The sequence below is a fragment of the Pseudophryne corroboree genome, chromosome 3 (genome assembly GCF_028390025.1).
Source record: "Pseudophryne corroboree isolate aPseCor3 chromosome 3, aPseCor3.hap2, whole genome shotgun sequence".
Classification (NCBI taxonomy): domain Eukaryota; kingdom Metazoa; phylum Chordata; class Amphibia; order Anura; family Myobatrachidae; genus Pseudophryne; species Pseudophryne corroboree.
Window position 1 is genome coordinate 300,700,964 of NC_086446.1, and position 24,199 is coordinate 300,725,162.

General features: G+C 45.4%; 1 protein-coding gene and 1 non-coding gene across 3 annotated transcripts in view; both read right to left on the reverse strand.

Moving 5' to 3' along the window:
• Positions 1–4,997, reverse strand: part of LOC135055367 (cadherin-like protein 26) — a 235,248-nt gene extending 230,251 nt beyond the window's left edge. For both annotated transcript variants that reach the window (XM_063959336.1, XM_063959335.1), the window contains exon 1: positions 4,741–4,997. In XM_063959336.1, the coding sequence (XP_063815406.1) occupies positions 4,741–4,779 (39 nt within the window). In that variant the 5' untranslated portion in view covers positions 4,780–4,997. The remainder of the gene's footprint in view (positions 1–4,740) is intronic.
• An 18,483-nt stretch (positions 4,998–23,480) lies between these two features.
• LOC134899746 (U2 spliceosomal RNA) lies at positions 23,481–23,675 on the reverse strand. Its single transcript, XR_010173362.1, has one exon. It is a non-coding gene; the product is annotated as a U2 spliceosomal RNA (small nuclear RNA).
• Between the last annotated feature and the right edge of the window lie 524 nt (positions 23,676–24,199).

Sequence of the window (24,199 nt, forward strand, 5' to 3'; positions counted from 1 at the left end):
CGGCACTCGGCAGCCCGTCCATAATTGTATATACCACCTAACCGTGGTTTTTTTTTCTTTCTTTATACATACATACTAGTTACGAGTATACTATCTCTTTATCAACCAGTCTATATATTAGCAGCAGACACAGTACAGTGCGGTAGTTCACGGCTGTGGCTACCTCTGTGTCGGCACTCGGCAGCCCGTCCATAATTGTATATACCACCTAACCGTGGTTTTTTTTTCTTTCTTTATACATACATACTAGTTACGAGTATACTATCTCTTTATCAACCAGTCTATATATTAGCAGCAGACACAGTACAGTGCGGTAGTTCACGGCTGTGGCTACCTCTGTGTCGGCACTCGGCAGCCCGTCCATAATTGTATATACCACCTAACCGTGGTTTTTTTTTCTTTCTTTATACATACATACTAGTTACGAGTATACTATCTCTTTATCAACCAGTCTATATATTAGCAGCAGACACAGTACAGTGCGGTAGTTCACGGCTGTGGCTACCTCTGTGTCGGCACTCGGCAGCCCGTCCATAATTGTATATACCACCTAACCGTGGTTTTTTTTTCTTTCTTTATACATACATACTAGTTACGAGTATACTATCTCTTTATCAACCAGTCTATATATTAGCAGCAGACACAGTACAGTGCGGTAGTTCACGGCTGTGGCTACCTCTGTGTCGGCACTCGGCAGCCCGTCCATAATTGTATACTAGTATCAAATCCATCCATCTCCATTGTTTACCTGAGGTGCCTTTTAGTTGTGCCTATTAAAATATGGAGAACAAAAATGTTGAGGTTCCAAAATTAGGGAAAGATCAAGATCCACTTCCACCTCGTGCTGAAGCTGCTGCCACTAGTCATGGCCGAGACGATGAAATGCCAGCAACGTCGTCTGCCAAGGCCGATGCCCAATGTCATAGTACAGAGCATGTCAAATCCAAAACACCAAATATCAGTAAAAAGCCTCTTTTTTTCTTTGCGTCATGTGCTGTTTGGGGAGGGTTTTTTGGAAGGGACATCCTGCGTGACACTGCAGTGCCACTCCTAGATGGGCCCGGTGTTTGTGTCGGCCACTAGGGTCGCTAATCTTACTCACACAGCTACCTCATTGCGCCTCTTTTTTTCTTTGCGTCATGTGCTGTTTGGGGAGGGTTTTTTGGAAGGGACATCCTGCGTGACACTGCAGTGCCACTCCTAGATGGGCCCGGTGTTTGTGTCGGCCACTAGGGTCGCTTATCTTACTCACACAGCGACCTCGGTGCAAATTTTAGGACTAAAAATAATATTGTGAGGTGTGAGGTATTCAGAATAGACTGAAAATGAGTGTAAATTATGGTTTTTGAGGTTAATAATACTTTGGGATCAAAATGACCCCCAAATTCTATGATTTAAGCTGTTTTTTAGTGTTTTTTGAAAAAAACACCCGAATCCAAAACACACCCGAATCCGACAAAAAAAATTCGGTGAGGTTTTGCCAAAACGCGGTCGAACCCAAAACACGGCCGCGGAACCGAACCCAAAACCAAAACACAAAACCCGAAAAATTTCAGGCGCTCATCTCTACATCAGAGTCTGCTGAGATAACTTTATATGCCTGAAATCACAGTACTGAAAATGTGCATACCCATGTTTTATTAAGGTTTGATCCACATGTAATGTCTATGTAATTTGGTGATGTATTCAATATGTGCTCTGTGCTGTGTAAACCAGTGTATAGTGTAATAGTTGACAAACGGTCTATAGGGCAGTACACATGGGGAGAGATGTGTGCTGATAGATCTATCACAGACGGCTCAGCACACATCTCTCCCCAGGCACAGCACAGTGTGGTGTGCTGAGCGAGGGGGGGTAAAGAGGGCTGCTCATTTCACACGCTGTGCGATGTGCTAGATTGTGCATGCAGGCCAATCTAGCACCGGCAATAGAGACGCGCGGGGCTGCGCATCGCTATCGCTGTGGGGCATATACACGGAGAGTGCTTAAAATCTAAGCAATCTAGTCGGATCTCTCCATGTGTACCCCCCTTTAGCCTGTGGCGCTACAAGGGTCAATTGACAGCATAAATTAGGTCAGGACCAGTTTAGCTTGTTCCATAAGTGTAGCCTAGGAGTCTGAAGAGATAATGCGACACACATCTCCAGGAGGAAATTAACATTTCAAAGACAGTGCTCTATGAATTTGTTGATAATTAAATTTAGAATTGTGTGTTTTAAGATCCAGACAATGCATCCCTGTGTTTCGCAACTAAATGGGGGTACACACGGGGAGATCAATTAAGCACGGATTTCTCCGTGTGTATGCCCATAGCGATAGCGATGCGCGGCCCCGCACATCACTATCGCTGACTCTAGATTTGGCATGCATGCATGCCAAATCTAGTAGATCGCTCACTTCACTGCTGTGCGAAGTGCGCATCCAACCCCGTCTCCCTACCCCTCTCTCAGCACACATCTACCTGTTTGTACGGGGCTTAAATGGAATAATTTCAGCTAGGGCATTGTACATTGTATTCTTGCTCACCCAAAATGCTCTGCAACTGGGGTGCTGGCTGAACTTTGTTGTTACAGACCATTATTTCATTTAGTATTTTACACATTTTGTATTGCCATTTCTATAGCAGTAAGGTCTGTTAGAACTTTGGCGTACTCAAACATCACAGTGGCAGGATTACTGGCAATTTGGCCACACGCATGAAACTGGACAAAATCAGGTAGAAGCATCCTGTTCATAACAGCTGAATCACTTTTGGATGGAGTTGGTTAGAAATATTGCCTCACAGCACTGAGGTCAAGAGTGTAATTCCCAGTCATGATGCATGTGTGTGAGGTTTGTATGTTCTCATTGCATCTGCATGGGTTTTTCTTCAGGTGCTCCAGTTTCCTCCTACACTCCAAAATATAGTTGTATGTTAATTTGCTTCTGTCAAAAAATTAATGCTAGAGTGTATGGGTTTCCATGTGATGGAGAATATAGATTATAAACACCACTGGGGCAAGGATGTGAGAATGACTGAAATATTCTCTGTAAAGCAATGTACTTTAAAATATGTGTGTGATGTATAGAAGTAACTGTAAAAAATAAATAATAAATCATAGTAGCACATTTATCCAAAACTACTGTATACTGGTAGGTTAATTGGCTCCCACTAAAAAAGAAAAAAAGAAAAACCTTAGTGTGTATGTGTATGTCTACATGTGGTAGGGAATATAGATTGTAAGCTCCACTGGGGCAAGGATGTGATGTGAATGTCCAGATATTATCTGTAAAGCACTGCGGAATATGTGTGCAATATATATATATATATAACTGGTAGACATAATATAATAATAGTGATGATAATAATAAAGCTTAGGAAAAACTCCTCCTTGTCCCATAAAAGCACTTGTAGGATGTAGCTTGCAGCAGTTACAGAGCTAAAGTGTTCTTTAGTGACAGGGGAAGAGAATATCTCTTCCTAACATGAGAGGTGATTCAGCTGTAATAAACATCACCCTTTCCTAACCGCCATATTACAGAGGTTTATATGCAAGGGGTTTATTCAGGAAGCAGTGAAAGAACTGGAGAAGTGAGCCAGTGGAGAAGTTGCCCATGGCAATCAGTCAGTATCGGGGTAACATTTATCATGTGCATTCTATTAAATGACACTTAGCAGCTGCTTGGTTGCCATGGGCAACTTCTCCGCTGGCTTACTTTTCCACACTTTTCATTGCTTCATGTATAGACCATATCTGATTGCTTGTCCTAATATCTGATTGTTTGTGCTAGCTTCAAAGACTGTTGTAAGGCAATGACCTGCTAAAGAATGGTTTAGCTCACACTAAAGTGACATGCAGAATTTTATCCGTACAAAACAGACATCTTTGTCTTAAGGAAAGCTGTGTTTAAATATAAATTATGCATGAATCTGATGATATATTGTACATAGCAACCAGTCAAATGATAGTTATAAAATAAGTTTATTTTAGCAGTTACTAGCAACTTATTTTTTTTTTTTTATACTAACAGACTGTTTGCCTATGACACCCTCTCTTCTGCCGCTTGCATAAGTACAAATACCTATAAGATACGTAGAATCCTAGAAGGAACTTGATAAAAGCTAAAACATGTTGCAGGAGAATAAAGCAAAGGGAAAGGTGTAAAATTAGTAAAAAGCAGTCTTAAATACAGAAGAAATAGAGAAAATTCACACTGATATACAATACTGGATAAGATGAAAGTGAATAAAAAAGGGTAATATAAGGCACAATGGAAAATCAGGATGCTAAATGAGGACTTGACAGTACATAAAAAGCTGGTTTCATAGAGGCCTAACCCTAAAGCCATTGATACACATTTAGAGTTACATTATACAACAAAAAACAATCTTACTATGACATAAGTACTATAAGTGAATGAATCCTTCCCATGGCATTGTCTTTATTAACAGAATGCTCACAGGACAGTGTAGACCTCAGTGCACCACATCCGTAGTCTAATTGCATTGCTCATAATACTTATTTCACTGTACAGTAAATGCAGGGTTCATCAGCTTTTTGTAACCCCCACCCAATGTTATTTGCCACTATTTCTAGTGGAAAAGAGATACATACAGGAAATAAAGCTTTAACATGGGATGCAGTTAGTTTGCTCACCATTGCACTCATACATAGTAACATTATACAGTATATAACAGGCATATTGCTCCAATTTCTTACAGGTAACAATGAAACACACAATGGGCATTCCCTTACTCACCAGAAAAGGCAAAAATAGCAGCAGATGAAGACTCTTCATTTCTCTGTCTCTGCCAGTAGATCACACGTCTGCTAGTAGCCTGAAGTTGTGCTTACTGGGAATATCTGCACCCTACATAAATAGCTTGGAGCGCCTCATTCAGACCAGTCCGACCAGATTCTACACCTTCTTACTGATCTACTCTTCTAATTCACTGTGCTCAACTACAGAATTCCCTCAGTCAATGACAACATCACCCCTGTACTTAGCCTGATCCTCAGTGTCAATCAGACACACCTTCTTTCCTGTAGTATTAGTATACTGGTAGGAGGACAAACCCCAGTCAGTATAATAGTCCTTTAACTACTGCCATGCCAGAACAAGTCACACTGGTTAAGTCCTTTCCTTTGTTATTTGTCTACTGGAAGTAAATGTGCTGACAAAAGAAAGGTTCAGGAGAAATATTAAAAGAAGCCTTTAAGTGAAATAAATAAATTAACATTAAACAGCTACTAAACCTAAAATAAATGTCAACTGGTATAACAAAATGATCAGTGACATTTACAAATATCTGTCTAACAGTCATAGGCGTGCGCAGGGGGGGGGGTGCCTGGTGCGCACAGGCACCCCCTAATGTCTGTCACCCCCTCACACACACCTGCTGCAGTATTGGCGATCGCCGAGTGTGCTCATTTCTGTCCTCCTGCCCATTGCGCCCGCCACCCCCTCCGCTTAGTCTGGCTGTCATTCATTGTATGGTGTAGCATCACTGACGTAATCCTACTCCCAGTTCCTCTAACCTGTGGGATGTGTCGTGATGATGTCATGCCGCGTGCATGGCCGCTCATGCTCCCACCCACACTCTCTCTCTCCTCATCATGTGCCAACGCCACAGAATACAGCGTTCCTCTTGGAGGAGGACAAGTTCAAATTCAATATCAATATATATTTTGAGATATTAGGCTATAATGTATGGTAATAAAATATACAAATTTAACATATATTAAACAGATTTTATATCTATCTATCTATCTATATATCTATCTATATATATATCTATATATATATACGTATCTGTGCATCAATCCTCTATATTATTCAGTTTGCATTGAGTGCCAATATGTGGTGGTAGACACGCCTGATAGGTGGTGCTAGACACGCCCATTAGGTGGTGTTAGACATGCCCAATAGGTGGTGCTAAACACGCCCTTCTAATCGTGCACCCCCTAATAAAATGTCCTGCGCACGCCTATGCTAACAGTTTGCGAAGTTTGTCTGAAGAGGATATATTGGAAATATAGCTGTGATTATGAGGAGTGTATTTGCCCTATACAGACCAACTTCCTGTCAGGTTATTTATATGTAATTTAGAAGGTGGGATTTTGGTACTTACCGATAAATCCTTTTCTCTGATTCTATAGAGGACACTGGAGGATATATACACTGGGATATAGACGGGTGGTTGAGAGGAGCCTGGAATGTTAAATTTGTCTAGAATTGTAACTGACTCCTCCCCCTCTATACTCACAAGAAGACCCAGTTAAGATTAACCAAGCCCGAGAGGACAGAATGCAGACAGAGAGAAGAGGAGGAGGAACCAACCAAGAACAAGGTCCAAGGACCGAAACAGCAAAGGAAAGCAATAGCAAACCAGATGCAGGAAACCATCAACATGGCACTGCAACACCCCCGACAAACTGCAACAAGTCACAGCGCCGGGAGGGAATCCAGTGTGCCCTATGGAATCGGAGAAAAGGATTTATCGGTAAGTACCAAAATCGCACTTTCTCTTTCAACCAATAGGGGATACTGGAGGATATATACACTGGGGATGTCCCAAAGCTGACCCTCCCTGGGTGGGAAGGCACTGAGAATCTGCAGAACCCTACCACCCATATCGGAGACATTGGTAGCAAGGAGCCGCACCAAAGACCAGAACAACACAAAGGAAGATAAACAGCACGGTCAGTCACAGGGTGAAGGCAAAGCTGGGATTTAGGCAAGCCAAACAAAAAAACGAACCATGAAGCCCAAACGGAAACTCTAGACCTTAGTCAAAAAGGAAATACGGCCTATGTAGACAGGGTGAAAGAGGAAAAGTAGAAAATCCCACTGTGCAGGCCATGAGGACCCCACAATAGGCCCAAGCGAACAGAAGTAGCAGTGAACACTTGCCTAGAGTATAGGTACACAGCAGAAAGAACCACCGGAAAAAGGGTCCACTGAGGAGCAGACAAGGCCTGTCTGGAGGCCTGAACAGTACCACTAGGAACGGTGTTGCACATGGAAACAAGTACAAGAAGGGAACTACAAGAGCCCAAACGACCCTAGGAGATACAATGGTATTTGAAAAACCGGAATAACCTTAGCATAGGCATGTGCAAGGCAAGGCCAGCTTTTGAGAAAGGCCGTATGTGATCAACGCCAAACCCCACCTGAGGAAGAGAGGAACTGGGCTGAACACCAAGCTGAAGTAAAACTAGTGATGTGCACCGGACATTTTTCGGGTTTTGTGTTTTGGTTTTGGATTCGGTTCCGCGGCTGTGTTTTGGATTCGGACGCGTTTTGGCAAAACCTCACCGAAATTTTTTAGTCGGATTCGGGTGTTTTTTTACAAAAAACCCTAAAAAACAGCTTAAATCATAGAATTTGGGGGTCATTTTGATCCCATAGTTTTATTAACCTCAATAACCATAATTTCCACTCATTTCCAGTCTATTCTGAACACCTCACACCTCACAATATTATTTTTAGTCCTAAAATTTGCACCGAGGTCGCTGGATGGATAAGCTAAGCGACACAAGTGGCCGACACAAACACCGGGCCCATCTAGGAGTGGCACTGCAGTGTCAGGCAGGATGGCACTTCAAAAAAATTGTCCCCAAACAGCACATGATGCAAAGAAAAAAAGAGGCGCACCAAGGTCGCTGTGTGACTAAGCTAAGCGACACAAGTGGCCGACACAAACACCTGGCCCATCTAGGAGTGGCACTGCAGTGTCAGGCAGGATGGCACTTCAAAAAAATTGTCCCCAAACAGCACATGATGCAAAGAAAAAAAGAGGCGCACCAAGGTCGCTGTGTGACTAAGCTAAGCGACACAAGTGGCCGACACAAACACCTGGCCCATCTAGGAGTGGCACTGCAGTGTCAGGCAGGATGGCACTTCAAAAAAATTGTCCCCAAACAGCACATGATGCAAAGAAAAAAAGAGGTGCACCAAGGTCGCTGTGTGACTAAGCTAAGCGACACAAGTGGCCGACACAAACACCTGGCCCATCTAGGAGTGGCACTGCAGTGTCAGGCAGGATGGCTCTTCAAAAAAATTGTCCCCAAACAGCACATGATGCAAAGAAAAAAAGAGGCGCACCAAGGTCGCTGTGTGACTAAGCTAAGCGACACAAGTGGCCGACACAAACAACTGGCCCATCTAGGAGTGGCACTGCAGTGTCAGGCAGGATGGCACTTCAAAAAAATTGTCCCCAAACAGCACATGATGCAAAGAAAAAAAGAGGCGCACCAAGGTCGCTGTGTGACTAAGCTAAGCGACACAAGTGGCCGACACAAACACCTGGCCCATCTAGGAGTGGCACTGCAGTGTCAGGCAGGATGGCTCTTCAAAAAAATTGTCCCCAAACAGCACATGATGCAAAGAAAAAAAGAGGCGCACCAAGGTCGCTGTGTGACTAAGCTAAGCGACACAAGTGGCCGACACAAACACCTGGCCCATCTAGGAGTGGCACTGCAGTGTCAGGCAGGATGGCACTTCAAAAAAATTGTCCCCAAACAGCACATGATGCAAAGAAAAAAAGAGGCGCACCAAGGTCGCTGTGTGACTAAGCTAAGCGACACAAGTGGCCGACACAAACACCTGGCCCATCTAGGAGTGGCACTGCAGTGTCAGGCAGGATGGCTCTTCAAAAAAATTGTCCCCAAACAGCACATGATGCAAATAAAAAAAGAGGCGCACCAAGGTCGCTGTGTGACTAAGCTAAGCGACACAAGTGGCCGACACAAACACCTGGCCCATCTAGGAGTGGCACTGCAGTGTCAGGCAGGATGGCACTTCAAAAAAATTGTCCCCAATCAGCACATGATGCAAAGAAAAAAAGAGGCGCACCAAGGTCGCTGTGTGACTAAGCTAAGCGACACAAGTGGCCGACACAAACACCTGGCCCATCTAGGAGTGGCACTGCAGTGTCAGGCAGGATGGCACTTCAAAAAAAATTGTCCCCAAACAGCACATGATGCAAAGAAAAATGAAAGAAAAAAGAGGTGCAAGATGGAATTGTCCTTGGGCCCTCCCACCCACCCTTATGTTGTGTAAACAGGACATGCACACTTTAACGAACCCATCATTTCAGCGACAGGGTCTGCCACACGACTGTGACTGAAATGACTGGTTGGTTTGGGCCCCCACCAAAAAAAGAAGCAATCAATTTCTCCTTGCACAAACTGGCTCTACAGAGGCAAGATGTCCACCTCATTATCATCCTCCGATTCCTCACCCCTTTCACTGTGTACATTCCCCTCCTCACAGATTATTAATTCGTCCCCACTGGAATCCACCATCTCAGGTCCCTGTGTACTTTGTGGAGGCAATTGCTGCTGGTGAATGTCTCCACGGAGGAATTGATTATAATTCATTTTGATGAACATCATCTTCTCCACATTTTCTGGAAGTAACCTCGTACGCCGATTGCTGACAAGGTGAGCGGCTGCACTAAACACTCTTTCGGAGTACACACTGGAGGGAGGGCAACTTAGGTAGAATAAAGCCAGTTTGTGCAAGGGCCTCCAAATTGCCTCTTTTTCCTGCCAGTATACGTACGGACTGTCTGACGTGCCTACTTGGATGCGGTCACTCATATAATCCTCCACCATTCTTTGAATGGTGAGAGAATCATATGAAGTGACAGTAGACGACATGTCAGTAATCGTTGGCAGTTCCCTCAGTCCGGACCAGATGTCAGCACTCGCTCCAGACTGCCCTGCATCACCGCCAGCGGGTGGGCTCGGAATTCTTAGCCTTTTCCTCGCACCCCCAGTTGCGGGAGAATGTGAAGGAGGAGATGTTGACGGGTCACGTTCCGCTTGACTTGACAATTTTCTCACCAGCAGGTCTTTGAACCTCTGCAGACTTGTGTCTGCCGGAAAGAGAGATACAACGTAGGTTTTAAATCTAGGATCGAGCACGGTGGCCAAAATGTAGTGCTCTGATTTCAACAAATTGACCACCCGTGAATCCTGGTTAAGCGAATTAAGGGCTCCATCCACAAATCCCACATGCCTAGCGGAATCGCTCTGTTTTAGCTCCTCCTTCAATGTCTCCAGCTTCTTCTGCAAAAGCCTGATGAGGGGAATGACCTGACTCAGGCTGGCAGTGTCTGAACTGACTTCACGTGTGGCAAGTTCAAAGGGTTGCAGAACCTTGCACAACGTTGAAATCATTCTCCACTGCGCTTGAGTCGGGTGCATTCCCCCTCCTTTGCCTATATCATGGGCAGATGTATAGTCTTGAATGGCCTTTTGCTGCTACCCCATCCTCTGAAGCATATAGAGGGTTGAATTCCACCTCGTTACCACCTCTTGCTTCAGATGATGGCAGGGCAGGTTCAGGAATGTTTGGTGGTGCTCCAGTCTTCTGTACGCGGTGGCTGAATGCCGAAAGTGGCCCGCAATTCTTCGGGCCACCGACAGCATCTCTTGCACGCCCCTGTCGTTTTTTAAATAATTCTGCACCACCAAATTCAATGTATGTGCAAAACATGGGACGTGCTGGAATTTGCCCAGATGTAATGCACGCACAATATTGCTGGCGTTGTCCGATGTCACAAATCCCCAGGAGAGTCCAATTGGGGTAAGCCATTCTGCGATGATCTTCCTCAGTTTCCGTAAGAGGTTGTCAGCTGTGTGCCTATTCTGGAAAGCGGCGATACAAAGCGTAGCCTGCCTAGGAACGAGTTGGCGTTTGCGAGATGCTGCTACTGGTGCCGCCGCTGCTGTTCTTGCTGCGGGAGGCAATACATCTACCCAGTGGGCTGTCACAGTCATATAGTCCTGAGTCTGCCCTGCTCCACTTGTCCACATGTCCGTGGTTAAGTGGACATTGGGTACAACTGCATTTTTTAGGACACTGGTGAGTCTTTTTCTGAGGTCTGTGTACATTTTCGGTATCGCCTGCCTAGAGAAATGGAACTTAGATGGTATTTGGTACCGGGGACACAGTACCTCAATCAAGTCTCTAGTTGGCTCTGAATTAACGGTGGATACCGGAACCACGTTTCTCACCGCCCAGGCTGCCAAGGCCTGAGTTATCTGCTTTGCAGCAGGATGACTGCTGTGATATTTCATCTTCCTCGCAAAGGACTGTTGGACAGTCAATTGCTTACTGGAAGTAGTACAAGTGGTCTTCCAACTTCCCCTCTGGGATGACGATCGACTCCCAGCAGCTACAACAGCAGCGCCAGCAGCAGTAGGCGTTACACTCAAGGATGCATCGGAGGAATCCCAGGCAGGAGAGGACTCGTCAGATTTGCCAGTGACATGTCCTGCAGGACTATTGGCTTTCCTGGGTAAGGAGGAAATTGACACTGAGGGAGTTGGTGGTGTGGTTTGCAGGAGCTTGGTTACAAGAGGAAGGGATTTAGTGGTCAGTGGACTGCTTCCGCTGTCACCCAAAGTTTTTGAACTTGTCACTGACTTAAGATGAATGCGCTGCAGGTGACGTATAAGGGAGGATGTTCTGAGGTGGTTAACGTCCTTACCCCTACTTATTACAGCTTGACAAAGGCAACACATGGCTTGACACCTGTTGTCCGCATTTGTGTTTAAATAATTCCACACCGAAGAGCTGATTTTTTTTGTATTTTGACTAGGCATGTCAATGGCCATATTCGTCCCACGGACAACCGATGTCTCCCCGGGTGCCTGACTTAAACAAACCACCTCACCATCAGAATCCTCCTTGTCAATTTCCTCCCCAGCGCCAGCAACACCCATATCCTCATCCTGGTGTACTTCAACAGTGACATCTTCAATTTGACTATCAGGAACTGGACTGCGGGTGCTCCTTCCAGCACTTGCAGGTGGCGTGCAAATGGTGGAAGGCGCAAGCTCTTCCCGTCCAGTGTTGGGAAGGTCAGGCATCGCAACCGACACAATTGGACTCTCCTTGGGGATTTGTGATTTATAAGAACGCACAGTTCTTTGCTGTGCTTTTGCCAGCTTAAGTCTTTTCATTTTTCTAGCGAGAGGATGAGTGCTTCCATCCTCATGTGAAGCTGAACCACTAGCCATGAACATAGGCCAGGGCCTCAGCCGTTCCTTGCCACTCCGTGTCGTAAATGGCATATTGGCAAGTTTACGCTTCTCCTCAGACGCTTTTAATTTTGATTTTTGGGTCATTTTACTGAACTTTTGTTTTTTGGATTTTACATGCTCTCTACTATGACATTGGGCATCGGCCTTGGCAGACGACGTTGATGGCATTTCATCGTCTCGGCCATGACTAGTGGCAGCAGCTTCAGCATGAGGTGGAAGTGGATCTTGATCTTTCCCTATTTTAACCTCCACATTTTTGTTCTCCATTTTTTAATGTGTGGAATTATATGCCAGTATCAATAGCAATGGCCTACTACTATATATACTGCGCACAACTGAAATGCACCACAGGTATGGATGGATAGTATACTTGATGACACAGAGGTAGGTAGAGCAGTGGCCTTCCGTACCGTACTGCTATATATACTGGTGGTCACTGTGTCAGCAAACTGCAAAACTAAAATGCACCACAGGTATAGAATGTAGATGGATAGTATACTTAATGACGACACAGAGGTAGGTACAGCAGTGGCCTTCCGTACTGCTATATATAGTATACTGGTGGTCACTGTGTCAGCAAACTGCAAAACTAAAATGCACCACAGGTATAGAATGTAGATGGATAGTATACTTAATGACGACACAGAGGTAGGTACAGCAGTGGCCTCCGTACTGTACTGCTATTATATATAGTATACTGGTGGTCACTGTGTCAGCAAACTGCAAAACTAAAATGCACCACAGGTATAGAATCATGTAGATGGATAGTATACTTAATGACGACACAGAGGTAGGTACAGCAGTGGCCTTCCGTACTGCTATATATAGTATACTGGTGGTCACTGTGTCAGCAAACTGCAAAACTAAAATGCACCACAGGTATAGAATCATGTAGATGGATAGTATACTTAATGACGACACAGAGGTAGGTACAGCAGTGGCCTTCCGTACTGCTATATATAGTATACTGGTGGTCACTGTGTCAGCAAACTGCAAAACTAAAATGCACCACAGGTATAGAATGTAGATGGATAGTATACTTAATGACGACACAGAGGTAGGTACAGCAGTGGCCTTCCGTACCGTACTGCTATTATATATAGTATACTGGTGGTCACTGTGTCAGCAAACTGCAAAACTAAAATGCACCACAGGTATAGAATCATGTAGATGGATAGTATACTTAATGACGACACAGAGGTAGGTACAGCAGTGGCCTTCCGTACTGCTATATATAGTATACTGGTGGTCACTGTGTCAGCAAACTGCAAAACTAAAATGCACCACAGGTATAGAATGTAGATGGATAGTATACTTAATGACGACACAGAGGTAGGTACAGCAGTGGCCTTCCGTACCGTACTGCTATTATATATAGTATACTGGTGGTCACTGTGTCAGCAAACTGCAAAACTAAAATGCACCACAGGTATAGAATCATGTAGATGGATAGTATACTTAATGACGACACAGAGGTAGGTACAGCAGTGGCCTTCCGTACTGCTATATATAGTATACTGGTGGTCACTGTGTCAGCAAACTGCAAAACTAAAATGCACCACAGGTATAGAATGTAGATGGATAGTATACTTAATGACGACACAGAGGTAGGTACAGCAGTGGCCTTCCGTACCGTACTGCTATTATATATAGAATACTGGTGGTCACTGTGTCAGCAAACTGCAAAACTAAAATGCACCACAGGTATAGAATCATGTAGATGGATAGTATACTTATGGTAGCCATACACCAGGACGATATCTTTCCAACCAGCCAACTAGTTGGCTGGTTGGAAATATAATCTGGCAGTGTGTGGGAGCAAACGATTATCAGCCGTTTGCTCCCACACGCTAAAAAACGGTCAGAAACGGTCTGACCAACTAGTTGGGAAAATCAAACCTGTTTGATTTTCCCAACCAATCGTTCAGGTGTAGGGGAAAACTTTCCCCCCAACTGAACGATAAGTAGGCGGACACTGGCTGCTAGTGTCCACCTACTTTTGTCTCGGGCTGCAGAGGACCCTCTCTGACCAATCCCCCTCCGGCCACCTCACCGCCCCAGCCGCAGTGACCAGCCACCGCACAGCCACACTGCACCGTCCATCTCTGTCCCGCACCGCCAGCCTCCCGCACCGCAAATTAACCCCCCTCCGCCCGCCAGTCCCTTTCCTCCACCGGCCGCCCCATCCATCCCGCCCAGTCTTTATTCCTCCGGCCACCTCACCCGCCCAGCTTCCTTCCCATCACAGCCGCCAGCCTCCCTCAGCCAGCACCGGCTCCCGCACCGCTAATTCACACCCCCCCCCGGCCGCCAGCCTCCCTCAGCCAGCGCACCGGCTCCCGCACCGATAATTCACCCCCGCCCGCACCGGCTCCCGCACCGCTAATTCACCCCGCCCGCCAGCCTCCCTCCGCCCGCACCGGCTCCCGCACCGCTAATCCCCCCCCCCCGCCCGCCAGACAGACAGACACACAGGACACACATATATACACACTGACACACACATATATATACACACACTGACACACATATGTACACTGATATACGCACATATATATATATATATATACACACTGACACATATGTACACTGATACACACATATATACAGTGTGATAGACACACATATATACACTGTGATAGACACACATATATACACTGTGATAGACACGTACTGTATAGACACTGACACACTCATACACTGTGAGATACACACACATACTGACATATACATATATACACACTGTCACACACACTGAGACACACCTATATACACTGACACACTCACATATACTGTCACACACATATATAACTGATACACACATATGTAAACTGTGATACACACACATATACACTTTGATACACATGTATGTACACTGTGACACACTCATATACACTGGTATACACACATACTGTCACACTCACATACACTGACACACACACATATTCAATGGAGGGAACTGTCCGGTCTGCGGTGAGGTCACCCGCGGTCAGCGGTGAGGTCACCCGCGGTCAGCGGTGAGGTCACCCGCGGTCAGCGGTGAGGTCACCCGCGGTCAGCGGCTGACCGCGGGTAACCCCACCGCTGACCGGAAAGTTCCCACCATTGAAACTAATGGAGGGAGCTGTGCGATGCGCTTCTGTCACTTCAGACGCGCAGAGAGCCAATCAGGTGAGTGCCACGGAGTGGCGCTTCCTGATTGGCTGAAGAGACACTTCTGTGACAGCTGTCACGGGGGTGTCTCTGCATTCGTGGAAAGGGATCCCATGTGTAAACATGGGACCCCTTTCAGTCCGTTTGGTCCGGGTGTTCGGTTTGTTGTTTGCCAAGTACGTGGATTATAATCTGGACCCTGGATCAGGTGAGTATAATTATCTTTTATTTTCAGGTACCCGTGGATTCTACTTGGAGAAGAGGACCGACTGCTTCGTGTCAACATAGGTAAGTATGTGTGTGTCGACATGTGTGAAATAAAGTTTTACTGTCACGGTGTGTGTCTCCTGTTTTTATTTGGGTATTTTTTTTCCATTAGAACTACAGGTACCAGCAGGCCCGTTTTTCTCCCGCATGCTGGTACTTGTGGTTCTCCAAGTACCAGCTTGCGGGGGAGGCTTGCTGGGACTTGTAGTACTACTGGAAAAAAACAATATTCTTTCCATTTTCTCAAGGCTATCAGCCCCCCATCCGCAGCCTTTGGATGGGGGGGACAGCCTCGGGCTTCACCCCTGGCCCTTGGGTGGCTGGGGGGGGACCCCTTGATTGAAGGGGTCCCCACTCCCCCAGGGTACCCCGGCCAGGGGTGACTAGTTGGACATTTAATGCCACGGCCGCAGGGCACTGTATAAAAGTGACCCCCGGCTGTGGCATTATCTGTCCAGCTAGTGGAGCCCGATGCTGGTGTAAAAAATACGGGGGACCCCTACTCTTTGTCCCCCCAAATTTTTTTGCACCAGCACCAGGTGCAGAGCCCGGTGCTGGTTTTAAAAATACGGGGGATCCCCTGTCCGTTTTTCCCCCGGATTTTTAGAACCAGGACCGGCTTGAAGAGCCCGAGGCTGGTTATGCTTTGGAGGGGAACCCCACGCAATATTTTTTCGGGTTTTTCCCATTCCATTTAAAATAATAATAATAATAATAATAATAATAATAATCTTTTTAAAAATATATAAATAATACTTGTGCCTCCAAAAAAGACAAACCAAGTACCTAATCCCTTCTAATATAAATAGATATGCTATTACCAAACAAAAAACACCCAAAAAAAACATGTTTTTAAAAATTTTTATTAGATTCCGCCAGCAAACTGTGGCGGATTGAAAATGACCGAAACCGAAACGTTAAGCTGTCAGAACAGGGTCACGTATGTTCTTGATTTTTGAAAAGTCCTAGAGTGCCGCCTATTGTTTGTGATATGTTTGCTTTTTGAAGCTCAGGAGGGCACCAGGCAAGCTATACATTTTACTACATTGGGAGTGCCGAATATCTACATCTGGTATATATATATATTTGCCTTGGCAGCCCAACCATGCTGGTATCCATAGTTCAGTATAAAAATAAGTAAATCTAATAAATGTATGGTGGTGAAAGAAAAGCCCAGTTTCACTGAAAAAAGACACTACTGCATGTTTTGAAATGAAAAAACAAAACAAAACTGAAGAACTGTAGGCAGGCACTGTCCGCCTACTTCGGTGACATCACAAGTTGGACAGAAGTTGGATGGTTGGTTGGTCTGATGAAAAGTTGGTTAGATGTGTGGAGCACTGGTAAAAAGTTGGTGAGATGTGTGGGGCACTGTTTTAGTTGAACAGACAAGTTGGATGGTTGGAAGTTTGGAGTGTTGGAGAAAAGTTGGTCTGATGTATGGCTAGCATTAATGACGACACAGAGGTAGGTACAGAAGTGGCCTTCCGTACTGCTATATATAGTATACTGGGGGTCACTGTGTCAGCAAACTGCAAAACTAAAATATACCACAGGTATAGAATGTAGATGGATAGTATACTTAATGACGACACCGAGGTAGGTACAGCAGTGGCCTTCCGTACTGCTATATATAGTATACTGGTGGTCACTGTGTCAGCAAACTGCAAAACTAAAATGCACCACAGGTATAGAATCATGTAGATGGATAGTATACTTAATGACGACACAGAGGTAGGTACAGCAGTGGCCTTCCGTACTGCTATATATAGTATACTGGTGGTCACTGTGTCAGCAAACTGCAAAACTAAAATGCACCACAGGTATAGAATGTAGATGGATAGTATACTTAATGACGACACAGAGGTAGGTACAGCAGTGGCCTTCCGTACCGTACTGCTATTATATATAGAATACTGGTGGTCACTGTGTCAGCAAACTGCAAAACTAAAATGCACCACAGGTATAGAATCATGTAGATGGATAGTATACTTATGGTAGCCATACACCAGGACGATATCTTTCCAACCAGCCAACTAGTTGGCTGGTTGGAAATATAATCTGGCAGTGTGTGGGAGCAAACGATTATCAGCCGTTTGCTCCCACACGCTAAAAAACGGTCAGAAACGGTCTGACCAACTAGTTGGGAAAATCAAACCTGTTTGATTTTCCCAACCAATCGTTCAGGTGTAGGGGAAAACTTTCCCCCCAACTGAACGATAAGTAGGCGGACACTGGCTGCTAGTGTCCGCCTACTTTTGTCTCGGGCTGCAGAGGACCCTCTCTGACCAATCCCCCTCCGGCCACCTCACCGCCCCAGCCGCAGTGACCAGCCACCGCACAGCCACACTGCACCGTCCATCTCTGTCCCGCACCGCCAGCCTCCCGCACCGCAAATTAACCCCCCTCCGCCCGCCAGTCCCTTTCCTCCACCGGCCGCCCCATCCATCCCGCCCAGTCTTTATTCCTCCGGCCACCTCACCCGCCCAGCTTCCTTCCCATCACAGCCGCCAGCCTCCCTCAGCCAGCACCGGCTCCCGCACCGCTAATTCACACCCCCCCCCGGCCGCCAGCCTCCCTCAGCCAGCGCACCGGCTCCCGCACCGATAATTCACCCCCGCCCGCACCGGCTCCCGCACCGCTAATTCACCCCGCCCGCCAGCCTCCCTCCGCCCGCACCGGCTCCCGCACCGCTAATCCCCCCCCCCCGCCCGCCAGACAGACAGACACACAGGACACACATATATACACACTGACACACACATATATATACACACACTGACACACATATGTACACTGATATACGCACATATATATATATATATATACACACTGACACATATGTACACTGATACACACATATATACAGTGTGATAGACACACATATATACACTGTGATAGACACACATATATACACTGTGATAGACACGTACTGTATAGACACTGACACACTCATACACTGTGAGATACACACACATACTGACATATACATATATACACACTGTCACACACACTGAGACACACCTATATACACTGACACACTCACATATACTGTCACACACATATATAACTGATACACACATATGTAAACTGTGATACACACACATATACACTTTGATACACATGTATGTACACTGTGACACACTCATATACACTGGTATACACACATACTGTCACACTCACATACACTGACACACACACACACACACACACACATATTCAATGGAGGGAACTGTCCGGTCTGCGGTGAGGTCACCCGCGGTCAGCGGTGAGGTCACCCGCGGTCAGCGGTGAGGTCACCCGCGGTCAGCGGCTGACCGCGGGTAACCCCACCGCTGACCGGAAAGTTCCCACCATTGAAACTAATGGAGGGAGCTGTGCGATGCGCTTCTGTCACTTCAGACGCGCAGAGAGCCAATCAGGTAAGTGCCACGGAGTGGCGCTTCCTGATTGGCTGAAGAGACACTTCTGTGACAGCTGTCACGGGGGTGTCTCTGCATTCGTGGAAAGGGATCCCATGTGTAAACATGGGACCCCTTTCAGTCCGTTTGGTCCGGGTGTTCGGTTTGTTGTTTGCCAAGTACGTGGATTATAATCTGGACCCTGGATCAGGTGAGTATAATTATCTTTTATTTTCAGGTACCCGTGGATTCTACTTGGAGAAGAGGACCGACTGCTTCGTGTCAACATAGGTAAGTATGTGTGTGTCGACATGTGTGAAATAAAGTTTTACTGTCACGGTGTGTGTCTCCTGTTTTTATTTGGGTATTTTTTTTCCATTAGAACTACAGGTACCAGCAGACCCGTTTTTCTCCCGCATGCTGGTACTTGTGGTTCTCCAAGTACCAGCTTGCGGGGGAGGCTTGCTGGGACTTGTAGTACTACTGGAAAAAAACAATATTCTTTCCATTTTCTCAAGGCTATCAGCCCCCCATCCGCAGCCTTTGGATGGGGGGGACAGCCTCGGGCTTCACCCCTGGCCCTTGGGTGGCTGGGGGGGGACCCCTTGATTGAAGGGGTCCCCACTCCCCCAGGGTACCCCGGCCAGGGGTGACTAGTTGGACATTTAATGCCACGGCCGCAGGGCACTGTATAAAAGTGACCCCCGGCTGTGGCATTATCTGTCCAGCTAGTGGAGCCCGATGCTGGTGTAAAAAATACGGGGGACCCCTACTCTTTGTCCCCCCAAATTTTTTTGCACCAGCACCAGGTGCAGAGCCCGGTGCTGGTTTTAAAAATACGGGGGATCCCCTGTCCGTTTTTCCCCCGGATTTTTAGAACCAGGACCGGCTTGAAGAGCCCGAGGCTGGTTATGCTTTGGAGGGGAACCCCACGCAATATTTTTTCGGGTTTTTCCCATTCCATTTAAAATAATAATAATAATAATAATAATAATAATAATAATAATCTTTTTAAAAATATATAAATAATACTTGTGCCTCCAAAAAAGACAAACCAAGTACCTAATCCCTTCTAATATAAATAGATATGCTATTACCAAACAAAAAACACCCAAAAAAAACATGTTTTTAAAAATTTTTATTAGATTCCGCCAGCAAACTGTGGCGGATTGAAAATGACCGAAACCGAAACGTTAAGCTGTCAGAACAGGGTCACGTATGTTCTTGATTTTTGAAAAGTCCTAGAGTGCCGCCTATTGTTTGTGATATGTTTGCTTTTTGAAGCTCAGGAGGGCACCAGGCAAGCTATACATTTTACTACATTGGGAGTGCCGAATATCTACATCTGGTATATATATATATTTGCCTTGGCAGCCCAACCATGCTGGTATCCATAGTTCAGTATAAAAATAAGTAAATCTAATAAATGTATGGTGGTGAAAGAAAAGCCCAGTTTCACTGAAAAAAGACACTACTGCATGTTTTGAAATGAAAAAACAAAACAAAACTGAAGAACTGTAGGCAGGCACTGTCCGCCTACTTCGGTGACATCACAAGTTGGACAGAAGTTGGATGGTTGGTTGGTCTGATGAAAAGTTGGTTAGATGTGTGGAGCACTGGTAAAAAGTTGGTGAGATGTGTGGGGCACTGTTTTAGTTGAACAGACAAGTTGGATGGTTGGAAGTTTGGAGTGTTGGAGAAAAGTTGGTCTGATGTATGGCTAGCATTAATGACGACACAGAGGTAGGTACAGAAGTGGCCTTCCGTACTGCTATATATAGTATACTGGGGGTCACTGTGTCAGCAAACTGCAAAACTAAAATATACCACAGGTATAGAATGTAGATGGATAGTATACTTAATGACGACACCGAGGTAGGTACAGCAGTGGCCTTCCGTACTGCTATATATAGTATACTGGTGGTCACTGTGTCAGCAAACTGCAAAACTAAAATGCACCACAGGTATAGAATGTAGATGAATAGTATACTTAATGACGACACAGAGGTAGGTACAGCAGTGGCCTACTGTACCGTAATGCTATATATTATATACTGGTGGTCACTGGTCAGCAAAACTCTGCACTGTACTCCTCCAATATAATATTATACTGGTGGTCCCCAGTCCCCACAATAAAGCAGCACACTGAGCACAGATATGGAGTGTTTCTCAGGCAGACAACGTATACTGGTGGTCACTGTCAGCAAAACTCTGCACTGTACTCCTGCTATATAATACAGCTGCTCCCCAGTCCCCACAATTAAGCAGTGTGAGCACAGATATATGCAGCACACTGTGAGCACAGATATGGAGCGTTTTTTTCAGGCAGAGAACGGATAATTAGTGGTCACTGATCAGCAAAACTCTGCACTGTACTCCTCCTATATTATACAGCTGCTCCCCAGCCCTCCCCACAATTAAGCAATAGTGCACAGCACAATCAAGTTCAACAATAACGGAGAGGACGCCAGCCACGTCCTCTCCCTAACATTTCCAATGCACGAATGAAAATGGCGGCGACGCGCGGCTGCTTATATAGAATCCGAATCTCGCGAGAATCCGACAGCGGGATGATGACGTTCGGGCGCGCTCGGGTTACCCGAGCCATACGGGAGAATCCGAGTATGGCTCGGACCCGCGTAAAAAGGGTGAAATTCGGGGGGGTTCGGTTTCCGAGAAACCGAACCCGCTCATCACTAAGTAAAACCAACAGTAGAACTGTTCCCCAATACAATAGTGTAGAACGGCCGAACCTAGGTAGTGAAAACCACAACCTGATAACTGGAAAACAATGCAAGGATGATATACAGACCAGGTCAACTTGGTAGCAGGGTCAACTATTGTAGCAGGAGGTGAATAAGGGAGCTACTGGAAACCTGAGTGAGCCCAGGCAAAAACCATATTTGTTCCCACCTGGGGTCCTGAAGAAAAACATGGTACAGCCAGAAGAAAGCCTATGAGAAAATATACCATGTTCACCCAAAGCAACTTTCACTGGCTATGTAAAATGCTGCAGACAGCAGCAGCTTGAACAAAGCAATGGAGGACAAAAAAACACAGCCCTCCGGAATAAGTTGTACAGCAGAATACTGCAGTAACAGTCAATCTAGAAAAAGAAGACGGTACAGCATGGGGTGCCTGAATAGATCCCGTTGAAGACAAAATCCATCAGCACCTCCTGGTAACAACAACAGGCTGTCTATAAGATGCTGTCAAAATAATAAGATCAAACTATGGGAACCAAACCTGAACCCTGAGGAGAAGTACTCTGGTTTAGGAGGGCGTTAGAAATCAGGGACTGCAGTATATAGGAGAGACTACCGGTTAAGGGCAGAAGACTTGTAGGAATCAGTACAATAAGTGTGCAATTTCATACAGTTAAAGAACATGGGCAACTCACATTGACCTAAACCGCAGAGGCAAATGTCACCACCTACTGCATCTGGTATACTCAGCTGGTTTCCCATGCAAGTACACACAGGTGTGACCCTGATCAGCCTCCGATATAGATGCCAGTAACTGAGGCATCCAATAGAGGATGCATTTGGATACACCCGCTTGGGACTCAAGCCAAGACCTGCTCTAGGCTGAAAGCCAAGGCAAAGACCTGCCTGCACTGTTTAACACTACGGACCATTATCCTGCAAAAACAGGGACAAAAGGAGGACAAGTCAATGCAAACCGCAAGCCACACCTATAGACGAGTAAACCATGAGTACGAGCAACATGACATGCCTTTTGAAGTTTTGACAAGTATAGTGGGTAGAACCCATGGATCTAAACCAATATTTCCTGTAGAGTAAACCTAGTTGCAGAGCAGGCCCAGCAACGGATGGAATCCAGAAGGGACCTCCCAGTGCAGAGATATTCTTCTCGTGTTTGCAAACAATCTTCCTTAAATATCAAACCTGAAGTAATGAAACTTCTGAAAATGGAGTACTGTTGGTCTTGTGTCTAGAAGATGCTAGACTTAGCAGAGGGATAGACTCTGCAAGCATCAACATCAACACCCCATATATATATATATATATATATATATATATATATATATTTTATTATGATAAGCTGCCACTCTTCTTCACTCAAATACATCCGCCACGGTGCTCATAGATAAATGTAGCATATGGAGAACGAAGAATGACACACTCTGGTCTTGATAATGTAAATACATCAATTCAACTACGTTATGGTATGCAACGTTTCGGGCGTTTAATGCCCGTCATCAGGCAGCACAAACAAACATTCAAACATAGACATAGTTACCTTATAAACCTGCGCTATCCAAAACAAGAACATGAGAGTGCTCCTTGTATCAATAATACATACATCCATAGATATGTAAACCTACATAGACTCAGTGCGGTGAATAGTCAAGATAATTCAAAGAAAGCTAGAGAAGTGAGACCCCACCGAACAGCACAACATAATAATGTGTTGTACTTAACTGACAATTCTAGCCGAAGCAGACTATAATAATAATAATAATAATAATAATAATAATAATATCGTTCTCAGCTGTAACCTGACTAGACACTGAGACTAGGCACTGAGGTAATGTTAGGCATTATGGGGGAATAGGGATTGTTAGACAGAACCTTAATCCCAGAAGGATAATTAGCCCAGGTGCACTGGTCCCTGAGGTACTGCAATACCGAGTTAATGCGTGGAGTGGACTAAGCAAGCTTTTCTACCATTTCCCTGTTCTAAAATCCATTTAATATATATGGTCCCCAGATAAGGGGCATATCAGATATTAAACTGATAATAACAGATACTACACTTGATCCAAGCAGTGTGAGTATAGTGAAAAGCTCCCTCACTACACGCTGGGTGAAGAGCCCTGGTGTAGTTGGTACCCGGTCTCTAGGTCCACTACATTTAGGTTGACACTGTCTAGGTCGACCACTATTGGTTGACAGTAAGTAGGTTGACATGGTTTCTAGGTTGACAGGGACTCTAGGTCGACATGAGTTTTTCACATTTTTTTTTTTTTTTTACTTTTTCATACTTTTTGATCCACGTGGACTACAATTGGGAACGGTAACCTGCCCGAAGCATGGTGAGCAAAGCGAGCCATGTGAGGGGGCAAGAAGAACTAATTGGGGATATCGGTCACTGTACGGAGAAAAGACACCAAAAAAGTGCAGAAACTCAGGTCGACCTTCTGTCATGTTGACCTAGTACATGTCGACCTAGAGTCCCAGTCGACCTACTTACTGTCGACCAATAGTGGTCAACCTAAGCGTGGTCGACCTTGCATGCCACACCCGGTGTAGTTATGGTCAAGGAACGATGACTGAAAACCCTTATTGAAGGTTTTAAACTTTAGGTAAATAT